At 39.1% G+C, this 13,364-nt stretch overlaps 1 protein-coding gene across 5 annotated transcripts in view; it reads right to left on the reverse strand.

The window, feature by feature from the left end:
* ABCA8 (ATP binding cassette subfamily A member 8) overlaps window positions 1-13,364 on the reverse strand; it is a 198,498-nt gene that overhangs the window by 71,475 nt on the left and 113,659 nt on the right. For 2 of the 5 annotated variants that reach the window (XM_066386728.1, XM_066386725.1), the window contains exons 1-4: window positions 10,374-10,506; window positions 8,195-8,366; window positions 2,262-2,363; window positions 783-987 (exon numbers count right to left, since the gene is read on the reverse strand). In XM_066386728.1, coding sequence (XP_066242825.1) covers window positions 783-987; window positions 2,262-2,363; window positions 8,195-8,287 — 400 coding nt within the window. In that variant the 5' untranslated portion in view covers window positions 8,288-8,366; window positions 10,374-10,506. Of the gene's footprint in view, window positions 1-782; window positions 988-2,261; window positions 2,364-8,194; window positions 8,367-10,373; window positions 10,538-13,364 lie in introns of those variants that run through there. The other 3 variants (XM_066386726.1, XM_066386729.1, XM_066386727.1) reach the window with 3 other exon arrangements.

The following is a 13,364-nucleotide window of genomic DNA, read 5'->3' on the forward strand; positions in this document are numbered from 1 at the left end:
TCTTAGCTGAAATATTCATGAAAAATATAGTATTGTTAGCCTGATTTTGTTTATGGTGGTAATGAGACTGAGAGAAGTTGATAAGTTGAAAAAGTACAATAGGCATAATGCAGAACTACCTTAGTCAAAACTTCTCTGACTCTACTTACAGTTCTTTTGCCTCTGCACTATGCTGCTTCTCCTCAAATTAAAAAAAATTGTTACAGACATGACCATGTCAGCAAGAATGCTCATCTTATTTTTCACTGATAAGTACCTTAACACTGAAGGATAAAACGTGAAACACAGAATACTCTTCAAATATAGTAAGTCAACCTTTCTTTTAGTAAGAGGCGAGAATAAAAATTTTATAATCAAATTTAAGAAAAGACTGGTTGTTTTTTATATAATAATGAACACATACTAGAGCAATATTCTCATTCTAGTAACAAAGCTGCCAAAGTCAACAGATCACAAAAGACTTTTACTTTTCAATGTCAACAAAATTGTGTGCTCCATGTTCCCCAAACCCTACCTGAGAGCAGCCAATTTCTATTTGGAAAGACTGTGCTCTAAGGGCTCATCCTGGGTTGGCAAAAAAATACTTCACAGTTTTGACTTAGATGTTAAGGAATGGTCTCTTACTTAAAACAAATGGAAACTATTACCACATTTCACATAATCTAGAAATTGTGACAATTGACACATTCATCAACTAAAATGCAAATTAAATGCAAGCATCTCCTATCAAATGAACCAAATATTGACATCAGAAATTCCTCTTAGGTTGCTAAAAAACTCACCTTGCACAGAAGGGGCTGAGGCAACTTTATTCATTATCTGTTGGGTTGTATTGGTGAAAGGTGTGTATGCAATAGTAAATGTAGACACATTAAATGAATCTAACCGTGCCAGGTCCATGGAAGGCCATGAAGAAAAATCTTTAAATTCATGATCAATAGGGAACAGGTAGAAAGAAAGTAGTAGGAGCAAGAAGTTCAACCATTCCTATACAACACAAGAAACAAAAATAAAGAGAATAATAATTTCAAATCAGTCACCCACAATCATTTGGTCATTGAGTTTGCTTTGTTCACCTCTTTAATTTCAAAATATCCCACATTATGAACCATTTAAAATATGGACAGTAAAAATTTCAGCAATCTGTGTAATTCCAATGAGCTATTAATAGGAATTCAAATTTTTTGATCAAGAGCAACAGTAAAGCATGTGCTGTCATGAAACTATGAGAGGCAATAGTGGCAAGTGTGATAAATTCTTATCAGCTGGTATTCCTGTGGTGACCTTCTCAGGCTGTACAGGCAGACCCCACTTTACTGTGCTCTGCTTTATTGCGTGTCACAGATGGCACATTTTCTTCTTTTTACACAATAAAGGCAGGACCCTCCACCTGCAAAATGATTATGGTTGGCTTTATTGTATAATCATTATATTACAGAGGTTTGGAACTGAACTTGAAATATCTCCGAGGTTTGTCCGTATTTTATTCTGCTGAAAGCTTATGTGTTACAAAAGACTGTTTGCTCAATTAGTGATAAAATATTGGTTGCATGCCAAGTTTCTTGTATTGGAAACTCAACAGCATGTTGGTAACCTGAGAAACACTATCTTGGTTAGTTATCAATACTAGTCACTTAAAAACCTCCAATAAAAAAATGTCTGTGTCTTAAATGCATGATTGTAGAAAAAAATCCACAATACATATACAGACTAATTCCAACTTCATTAAGATGTCACTTAGCTATATCTATCTGATTTTAAAAAGATACTAAAGTTTAACCAAGATTTTTGTTATTTAGTATGATTACAAGTTCTAATAACTTCTGGGCACTAATCACATCTCCAAATTATCTATTATTTTTAAAGAGAGTGATTTACTTAAAAAATAAACAAAAAGAGAACATTCAAAAGAGGAAATGCCAGTTTCTATTTCTGCGAGTTAATTTTATAATATATCTTGAGAATATTGGTGTATCTTAATCCAATATCTGTGTGTAGGATTGCTAGGAAAAGGTGTGACCACTGGCTTTTAAGACATTTATCAGGTTCTTCGTTCCTGACCAGCCTCAGTGCTTTTAGACCTCAAATTATGAGGCTGTGTAAGTAATTGAAATATCTTGAGAAAGATTTGTGATTCAAGAAACAACTTCTGTTGTATACAGGTGTTTTTCTTTTTTGAGGGAAATAAACAAAGCAGTGATTCCTCCCAAAGAATGCCCATATTCCTTCACAACTACAGAGACACAGATATTGAATCATACCATTAAGGTCTCCCTTTTCATTCTCCATTTTTTGAGAAAGTTCTTGCATAGTAAGGCCCAAGTTTGTTGACACACACTTATCTCTCTCTTATTCATTTTGCCCTGTAAATAAGGAAAAAAGAAAGAAGGTAAAGTGAATGTGAATGTTGTAACGAGAAGAAATACTCTGTGAACACACAAACGAGTAGCCTGATGACTCCAGTATTCTGAATGAGTGCTTAGCATCCCAGTGTTCCAAAGTTAGTGTTTCATTACTGGTACCTGCTTCCCTTTTCCTCCCACCCTTCACATCCTCATTTTGTTGCTGTTGTTGTTATTCACTGAGCCACTTATCAATGTATGGTGTCTCAGCTCCAAATTCTTCCTTTCCAGCCTTCTCTAAAGAAATGGATCTGGACCCTGTAGGTTTTTTTCTTTGCTCATTGGGGTGACAGAAAGCTTTGTCAGCAGAGGGGACTGGAGAGTCATTTCAGGAAGCAGATCTCTCCTTTCTGGTATCAGAGTGGTTCATTCACTTGGTTCTTAGAGAATGCATTTTTCCCCTCCACTGTTCAGACTAAATGATTCTCTCCAATGTAAAGAGCCTGCACAGAGCAGTGCACTCTGCATTTCATCCAGTGCTTGAGTGAAGGAGCCCCAGTGTATCTGGCAGCCCAGCATGCTAGAGCCTTCTCCCCAGGGTTCCCCTCTGCTCATTGCAAAGACATGCACTCCAGTCTCTGTGCCTGTAGCAGCCATTGAGGCCTCTCCACCAGTCGGTGGACTGAAACCACACCTTATCCTACCACACATTATTCAACACCTTATCTCCCCACTTAGTACTAATACAAATGCTGGGGGAAAAACAAGAAACCTCAGAGACCCCTCAGTGGCTCTCAGGCTACAAACCAGTCCACATCTCAGAATGTTTTCTCCAAAGAGGCAGCGCTGTATGTCTAGACCTGCTGCTGCATCATGGGGAAGGGTTGAAGAAGTAGCCAACTGCTAATGGGGTTGGGGGGAAATCTTTAAATCATCCCATTTCATCCTTTACTCCTATTCTCAGAAAACTTATATTATTGATAAGGAATGGGCAAACAGCTATTGCTCTGTGTAAAAAGCAACTGCCATCTTCCACTGAGTGTGGAGTGGGAAACCTTCCTGACCCTGTTTCTAAGCAAAGATAAGTTACCACTGCTTGCTGTGGGGACCTGAGGTTGTCTGATGGACACAAAAAGAGAAGCTATCACCAAAGGATGGGAGAGGAAGTTGTCACAAACCAAAGTTCTCCCAACATTGCAGGTATAAATCATATGATAGGCCACAACACAAGGCTTAGAAAATTTAAGAAGACTGAAATGATTCTAATTATCTCTTCTAACCATATGGTATAAAACTAGAAATCATCAATGAGAGGAAAACTAGAACATTTACAAATATGTGGAAACTAAACAAGACACCTCTAAACAACTAACACATCAAAGAAGACCTTAAGAGGGAGCTCAAATTACATCTTGAAACAAATGAACATACAAACACAGCATAACACAATCCATGGGATGCTGCAAAAGCAGCTGTACTTGAGAAGTTCCTAGTGGTAAGTATTCATAGTATGGAAAATTCTCATACCCCAAGAAACTAGAAAAGAACAAAATCTCCATATTCACAGAAGAAAGAAAATAACTAAGCTCAGAGCTGAAATAGGTGAAATGGAGACCAGAAAAGCAATGGTAAAGATTGAGTAAACTAAAATGTATTTTTTAAAAAAACATGCCCTGGCTGGTTGGCTCAGTGGTAGAGCATCATCCTGGTATGTGGAAGTCCCGGGTTCAATTCCTGGCCAGGGTGCTCATCAGCTTCTCCACTCTTCCCCCTCTCCTTTCTCTCTATTTCTCTCTTCTCCTCCCACAGACAAGGCTCCACTGGAGCAAAGTTGGCCCGGATGCTGAGGATGGCTACATGGCCTCTGCCTCAGGTACTAGAATGGCTCCAGCCACAAGGGAGCAACACCCCAGATGGGGAGAGTATCGCCCCCTTGTGGACATGCCATGTGGATCCTACTCGGGCACATGTGGGAGTCTGTTTGACTGCCTCCCTGCTTCTAACTTTGGAAAAATACTAAAATACATAGAAAAAAAAGGATAAACAATATTGACAAACCTTTAAGTAGACTAAAAGCAAGATACAAATACATAATATCAGAAATGAAGAAGGAGACCTTACAACTGGTATCAGAAATACAGAAGATCATAAAAGACTACTAACAACAACCATATGCCAACAAATTGGGTAACCTGAAAGGAATGGATAAAATTCTAGAAAATACAACTTACCAAAGCTGAATCATAAAAAAATAGAAAGTAGAAACAGACTAATAATGAGTAAAGTGACTGAATCAATAATCACTAACCTCCCAACAAAGAAAAGCCCAAGACCAGGTGACTTCACTACCAAACACTTAAAGAAGAATTAATGCCAATCCTTCTCAAACTCTTCCAAAAATTCAAGGGAAGGGAACACCCTCAAACTCATTTTATTAGGTGACATTGCTGTTGTGACAAAGCCAGATAGTAACATTATAAGAAGAGAAAACTACAGACCAATACCTTGAAGGATATAGATGCAAAAGTTCCCACCAAAATATTTGCAAACTGAATTCAGTCACATAGTAAAACAATTACACAACATTATCAAGTAGAAGTTATTTTTGAAATGCAAGAATGGTTCAACATATGCAAATCAGAAACTGTCACACACCATGTCAATAGAAAGATAAAATCATATGATCATCTCAATAGTTGCAGAAAAAATCATTTGACAAAAAGCAACATCCTTTCATGATAAAAATCCTCAACAAATTAGGTATAGAAGGAATATACATCAACATAATAAAGTCCATATACAACAAGCCCACAGCTACCATCATACCCAACGGTGAAACATTGAAAGCTTTTCTTTTAAGTTCAGGAAGAAGACAACAGTGCTCACTTCTCACCACACTTATTCAGCACATGAGCTCCAGTCTGTCCCTTATACTTGTGTCTACACCCTTTATCTGCTAACTTTGGAGTTCCTTCCACAAAAGCAGGCTATGATTCTGACCAGTAGACAGAGGTAGGAGGGAGGATGTTCTCTTTCTGAGCCGGGACCTTACAAGGTTTTGAGGGTACCTGCTTGCTCCTGTGGCTCTTGCATTCTTATGAGAGCATATCCAGGCTCTGGAGGTTGAAAGGGACATGACACAGAGCTGAGGCATCCTAGTCACCCTGGTGCAGAGTAGTCTAGGTCAGACAATAGCCAGCCAAGCCCCGGAGAAGCAAACAAGCTGATCCAGGAGCAGCAGAACCTTTTAAGAATCACCCCAGATATCCAAGCTATAAAAGCTGGTTGTTCTATATTAGTTGTTGCTCTTTTTTTTTTTTTTTTTGCCATGTAATATATAAATGAAGTGATGACCACAGATATATTATTAACATTGTCTGTTTAGATTCTGCAATATTGATATTTATTTCATTTTATTGACCTTTCTTTTCTTTTCTTTTTTTTGAGGGAGGGTAGAAAGAGAGAGAGATGGAGAGGGACAAAAAGGGACAGGCAGACAAGAAGGGAGATGAGAAACATCAACCTGTAGTTGGGTTGTTCATTGACTGGTTTCTCATATGTCCTTTGACTGGGGGTTCCAGCTGAGCCAGTTACCCCTCACTCCAGCCAGTGACTCTTGGGCTCAAGCCAGTAACCATGGGGTCAGGTCTATGATCCCATGTTCAAACTGGCAATCTGCACACAAGCCGGTGAGCCTGTGCTCAAGCTGGCAACCTAGGGGTTTTGAACTTGGGTCTTCAGCATCCCAGGTTGATTCTCTATCCACTGTGCCACCGTCTGGTCTTAGTGACTTTTCATTTTTGAATTCTAACTTAATCATATTGTGGTCCAAGGAATTACTCCTCTGTAAGATAGTACGCCTTTGAAATTCCTTGACATGTCCTTGGTGGCGCATGTATGCAAATAGTTGAATACCTGGAAATATTTCATGTGTATTTGGAATAAATATGTATCCCCTTTTATGTTGTTTTGTATATAGCTATTTAATCTTTAAAATTTTGTTCTTCAAACCTCCTATATCCCTTATTATGTTATATTTATGAGATTAATCATTTCATGACAGAATTCTATTAAAAATTTTTATTCTGATATAGGCTGGCACTAATTTCTTATTCTGTTTCTGGAAGTTTTGAGTTTGTACATTAAAGGGCTAAGTAATCAGATTGATAAAACATTGTGTTATTACTCACCCTTTAATGTTATATTTCTTCTATTTCTGATAATAGCATAGAGACATGAGGTTTCTTTAGCTCAATATATGCCTATCATAGCTTTATGTATTCCTTTATTTCTAACTTTTGCTGAATTTTTAAATAATTAATATTTAAGAAATTCTATTTGCTATATTTTTAAGAAATCCAAACTTATATGATAAATACTATATTTTTAAAAGGTGAACTTAATCATGTATAAAATCTTGTTTTAGAGGGTCTTTCATTGTGGTTTCTTTTTTTGAGGTTTTATTTTATTTTTATTTTTTCAGAGACAGAGAGAGTCAGAGAGAGGGATAGATAGAGACAGACAAACATGAACGGACAGAGATGAGAAGCATCAATCATTAGTTTTTCGTTGCGACACCTTAGTTGTTCATTGGTTGCTTTCTCATATGTGCCTTGACTGTGGGCCTTCAGCAGACCGAGTAACCCCTTATTCAAGCCAGCGAACTTGGGTCCAAGCTGGTGAGCTTATGCTCAAACCAGATAAGCCCGCGCTCAAGCTGCAACCTCGGGGTCTCGAACCTGGGTCCTCCGCATCCCAGTCTGACGCTCTATCCACTGCACCACCTCCTGGTCAGGCTCATTGTGTTTTATTCTCATGTTACATATGCTTTTTGCCTCACCAGGTGGTGTCGCAGTGGATAGATAGTCAGACTGGGATGCAGAAGACCTAGGTTCAAAACTCTGAGGTGGCCGGCTTGAGTGCGGGCTCATCTGGCTTGAGCAAGGCTCAGCAGCTTGAGTCCAAGGTTGCTGGCTTGAGCAAGGGGTCACTAGGACTTCTGTAGGCCCCTGGTCAAGGCATATATGAGAAAGCAATAAATGAACAGCTAAAGTGCTGCAATGAAGAGTTGATAGTACTCTCTCCTTTCCTGTCTGTCTGTCCCTATCTGTCCCTCTCTCTGTCTGTGTCACAAAAAATAAAATAAAACAAAACATGCTTTTATTTTGCTTCTAGTTTTGTCTGCATTCTCACATTCTATTGAACTTTATCAAGTTTTCCTTCCCTACTCAAAGTTTTTCCTCCTCTTCCAAAGATATATAAAATATTTATATACTTTTAATGCTTACTCTTACATTTTGAACTTTCCTAGGAAATGATCATTTCTTTTTAATGAAAACTTATCTTCAAAAAAGCAAAGACTTTCTATACACTTAACCTCTGCTGAATTCTAAACCCTGAGCATTCTGGTTAAATTGAAATTTGGCTCAATCTTTAATTTAAAGTGCACATGAATTAGATTTGTTTTTCCATGTATATAGTTCATTGGATTTGCTAGTAGATAGACTCACTGGTTCCTACAGGGAAGTTGTCATGTATTTGACCTTGGGATTGAGATGCAGGCTAGAAATTTCACCTGAGCGGGGCTTGGCTAGGCTTCAGCTGGTCTAAAATACCCGGACCCTCTGACTTGTGTGTAAGTGTAGGTAGAGTGCAGAGCACATTCCTAACAGCTGTGGCTGATGCAATGCTGTGAGAACACTCTGGCACCTGAAACCCTCCTAGGCACACCCAGGAGGGAGCTTGCCTGCTATAGGAAGTGACTCAGCACCAACCACGCAGCTCCTTGATCTTTTCAGCCATTGGCTGTGAAGGCCATGCTGTGAACCTGTGTATATAGGCTAGCATACTACCTGAATAAAGCAGATCTGCGTCACTGAACCTGGTCCCTGGAGTCGGGTGTCTGCGTCTCCGTCATCCTCACCCCCGGTCGGCCTTGTCCACATGTAAGCTAGTTCATTGTGAAATCATTCCAAGGGCTCTTCCTGAAGTTATCTGCAGAGAGCAGCATTATTCCTGCAGACACTGAGCCAGGGGAACAGCTGTGACCGCACTTCCTGCCCCCACCGGTAAAAGCAGCAAGTCATGTTTCAGCACATTCAACCTTGAGCAAAGTAAGTGTGTGTGTGTGTGTGTGTGTGTGTGTGTGTGTGTGTGTGTGTGTGTGTGTGTGTTGGAGTTGAGTGGGAAGGTTGAGGTAGAAGAATTTAAGAATTTATACATATTTCTTTCTTTTTACAGCAAGCCCCAAAAATACCTCTCAGAAGGAGATGTCTTAGTGCATAACAATAATACACAAGTTTCATAGCCCTAATTGACCAATATCACACAACACGATTTGCTGAGCCTGTCCTGGAAACGGCGGGACTTGAATGCTCACGGAGGACTCCACAACGGGACTGAAAGTAAAGAGATTCTGGGATGAGCACCAATTTTCTGGGAAGCTTTCCAGGTGACTTGGAAGAATGGGTCAGGACTTTTGAGCCCAGAGCAGCATCTCCTCCTGAATCTGGCTCTAAGTGTGAGTTTGGAGCAAGCTGTCTCCTCCTTCTATGTGTGCACCATGTTGGCTGGGGATAGAAACCCCGTGGCTGTCCTGAATGCCTCCATCATGGTAATGAGTGGGTGTGCCCGAGCCCAAAGCTCTCATTCCATTCATGGAACCAGATGACACGCAGGGCTGTGCTGTTTCCTAGAGACAAAGCTCACGAATTGGGTCCAACAGGATGCATATTAGCCAAGAGAGCCTCAGAGAGCATTGCCAGAGGAAGAACCTACACGCGGCTGCCTAATGGAGCCGAGAGGCGAGTCTAGGTGGAAGGGGACGAGGAAGGAGGTGAGCTAGCCCCTGGAGTGACTAGTGGAGGGAGGAGGATAGTTCCTAGAAAAACAACATCAGAGAAAAGCATCAGGCCTGTGTGCCTAGTGAGAGGAGCAGAGGATCCCCATAGACTGTTCCTAGTGCGGAGAATTCAGAAGAGGTGCTTGCAAGGGGACTGTGCCGGGCTGTGCAGGTGGTAAACTGGCCAGAGGGTGAACTCCTTACCATGGCATCGGCCACAGTCCAGTGTAGCATGAAAACGTTATCTGGCTCCAACCCTTAGATTGTCCACTGTAATTAATATTGCTTACTATATTTTTCCCAAATTCACATTTGTTTTGTAGTTTATCAAAAGACAAAAAAACTACATGAATTTCTTAGTAAGAAGTTTCATATTGTAACACTCTGGTTTTTCTCCTGTAACATGGGTGTTAAGCTCACAACAAAATGTTTACACTGTAGGAGTACAAAAGTCCTGTACACTGCCATACGATGTGTATCTGAAATAATATTTTTACAGGAAAAGCTATGATTTTACCTTTGACTCAAAGCATTATTTGCACAAGTAAAAACAAATACTGGAAAGCCTCTTTATTTCTACAATTCTTAGAAGTTGATAGTGAGGAAAAAAACAAAACAAAACAACAAAACAAGAAATGGACAGGGGTGGGCAAAAGTAGATTTACCGTTGTTTCAATAAAAAATAATACAATAATTAATAAATAATAACACAATAAACTGTTTTGCATCCTAATAACTGAAAACCTACTTGTGCCTATCCCCTTATTTTTGTTAATGTTTTTGGTAAGCAATCCCAAAGTCAGAAAAAAAATAGTTTACTCAGAATGCCCCCAATTTATTTTGCAATAAAAATAAAGAACTTCAAAAACAATCCAAGTGTACAAATTAATTTTTAATATTCTTAGTTCTTTATAATCTATGAGCAAATTTCAGCTTATTCCTACACTGTCTCTGGGTTAACCCATATAACAGTGGTATATTTAAAAAAAAACTTAGGGTTTATCTCAATGCTTTCATTATTGCAATATTAAATACCAGATGTCCAAAAACATCCAAATACTCCTTTAATTTTCAAAGTAGTTTGTCCACAGATAGTTGGCATTCAATTCCTAAAGACTTATTCATAATTTTGTGATAGAAAAAAATACCCTCCTCTCCCAAAGAAAACAGAAAAAAGACAATGAACTTACGTTTGAGAAATTTGAAGCATGTAACCTAGAAACCCATTTTATCAACTGGTCTTCTTCTTCAGAAGGAAACAAATCACAGTTTCCTGGTGTGTACTGCACTCTAGAATTTACTCTCCCGGTTTCACTTCTGTGAAACGCTGCTGTGGAGATTGCTTCTGCCAGAGGTTATGGCCTCAATGCTGGTGTCCCTGCCAAAACACCACACTCACGTGACTACCCTTGGACTATTGGTCTATTGCTCTTTTTTTAATTGAATAATTATATTTATTAATAAACCTAGGAATCCAAACTTTCTATCTTCATTCTCATTGTTTTAATTCAGTTATTACAAGCATGAGAGTTTCAGACTTAATATATATTTACCTAGGAACAAAGCACAAAGAGTTAAAATGTTTTGAAAGTCATTTTCCCAATAGGTTATCCTACTTTAAAAAATCAATACTATCTCACAGGTAACATTTGTTCCACTTGCTCAAAAAGGCAACTGTTTTATGTAACATTTTTGTTAGAACTGGCCTCAGTCTTTGATAGCAATCCCATTAGACCACTGTGATTGCACAATCCCAGCCCTTGTCCCACTCTCCATGAGCCACCAACACCTCACTAGAGACAGGAGACATACCTCTCATTTGAGCTCTGTTTAACACTTCCAGAGCTCATGAAGGATTTTGAACAAAAACAAAAATTCATCAATTTCCTTCGTTATATCTGCAGTCACTTTGAGATAGAAACGGCAGCATGGGAGTAGATAACTAAAAAACAGACACAATATTTTAGACTTACACAGAGATCAAAGGTAGCATTCCGTAATTGAGACTTGATGTTCATTATACTTTATCCAACATGGCTTTAAAATTAATTTGCTAATGAAATTTGGTACATCCACTAGATGGTAGGCAAGTAACACGAAGGGAAATTGATCCAGAGTTACAGTCTCACTCCTATGCTCACTCATGAACCAGGTGTGCAGGCAGTGCCTTGTCACCATTCATTGTCCCCACACCCATCCCTTCTAACATTAGACTGCCAATTACCACCCAGGAAGGGATTTCCTATTTTCTTACTTACACCCATTATCTTGTTCCCTCACTATCTAGTGAAACTGCTTTCCTTCCACTTACCTTTCTGAGACATAAAGCGACAATATAACACGTCTAGACTGTTTGTGTAAATACAGTTAGGTTTTAAAGTTGAAGCAGAGGACCCAAAGCCAATAGTCTCCTTTCTTTTTCTCTTCAGGGTTTTGTCTAAACTCTTTGTAATCCCCCAAAGGCTGTCATATTCCAAAGCATTTCTTCATATTATAAAGGGTGCTCATTTAGTGATACGGTACAACAGCTCTCCAAGAATTTCAAGGCAAAAGACCAGGAGTTTGAGAAAGAAAAAGAGAGTGCATCATGGTCAATTGAAAGTTTTGCTTTTGCCTAACAGCACAGTTAAGTCAATAAAGAATCACTTAATTTGTGGAGTGTATTTGCAGTTACAGAGAGGCCCAGGCTTTTGGAGTTGATATTTTGAGTGAGGGTGAGTGGGTGGATGAAGTCCTCTGATTTAGTTTCAGAGCATTTCTTTCAATCTAAACAAAGTCGTGGACCTGGGATAATCTCCACCCATGTCTCCAACTATCAGTCTATTCATAACCTCCAGATTTTCGTGTTTTAAAATCATTTGTTCAACAATTTACAGGGTAGCACTGACATAGAAATAACTGTCAAAGCCAGCTGTTTTAGTAGCCTGTGATGAAAGTTATATTTGTCTATTCAGTAACATTCAGCCAGTTCCTGTGGGGTAGTTGCATTTGTACCTGGTTGCCTGGCCATATCATATTATAAAGGCCAACCTTATGAGGAAACACAATATTCATCAGCTTTCCTCTTTTATGTCCAAGATGATTGTGGCTCCTATCAAAATTTGAAGCACAGTCCTCAAGCCACAAAAACGGAAAGTGTTTCATCAGAAAAACTTCTCTCGGCCCTGGCCAGTTGGCTCAGTGGTAGAACATCAGCCTGGCGTGCGGGAGTCCCAGGTTTGATTCCCAGCCAGGGCACACAGAAGAAGCACCCATCTGCTTCTCCACCCTTCCCCTCTCCTTCCTCTCTGTCTCTCTCTTCCCCTCCTGCAGCCAAGGCTCCATTGGAGCAAAGTTGGCCCGGGCGCTGAGGATGGCTCTGTGGTCTCTGCCTCAGGCGCTAGAATGGCTCTGGTTGCAGCAGAGCAATGACCCAGATGGGCAGAGCATCACCCCCTGGTGGGCATGCCGGGTGGATCCTGGTCGGGCACATGTGGGAGTCTATCTGACTGCCTCCTCGTTTCCAGCTTCGGAAAAATACCAAAAAAAAAAATAAATAAATAAAAATAAAAATAAAAAAAGAAAAACTTCTGTTCTCTTTACACAAAGCTCTAAATTGTCTTCTTGGTTGATTCCATCATCTGGAAAATCAGGGTTTTCATTCTTCTGCTTCTCATTTTCATTTAGTTGCAAATATTTTATAGTCACCCTCAGACTTAGTCTATGACCCAGGAATTATTTAGAAAGATGCTGTTTTCTTTCTATGTATCTCATGATTTTCTTGATATCTTTTGGTTATTGACTTCTAGTTTAATTCTATTATGATCAGAAAATTTATATTTCATGTCTATTCTGTTAGGACTTGTTTTATGAGCCAAGATATGATCTGTCTTGGTGAATACTCCAAATTCTCTTGAAAAGAGATATATTATATTCTGCTATTACATGGGTGGACTATTACATAATCATCTGTTAGATCTGCTTAGTTGATGTTTAGTTATTCTATGTTTTTGTTGGTTTTTCTATTAGTTCCTTTTGTCCTGTGCACTATAAATTAGCAGCTATCCCTAAATATTAAATTATTATAAAAATTATTATTAAAATAATCTTGCCAGAGTTGTTTAGCATTTAGGACAAGGGAATCTTATTTGAAATTGCATAATTTAACCAGCTGTGTAGCATAATACTGCTGTGGTAATCAT

This window comes from Saccopteryx leptura, chromosome 5 (genome assembly GCF_036850995.1).
Source record: "Saccopteryx leptura isolate mSacLep1 chromosome 5, mSacLep1_pri_phased_curated, whole genome shotgun sequence".
Lineage (NCBI taxonomy): Eukaryota > Metazoa > Chordata > Mammalia > Chiroptera > Emballonuridae > Saccopteryx > Saccopteryx leptura.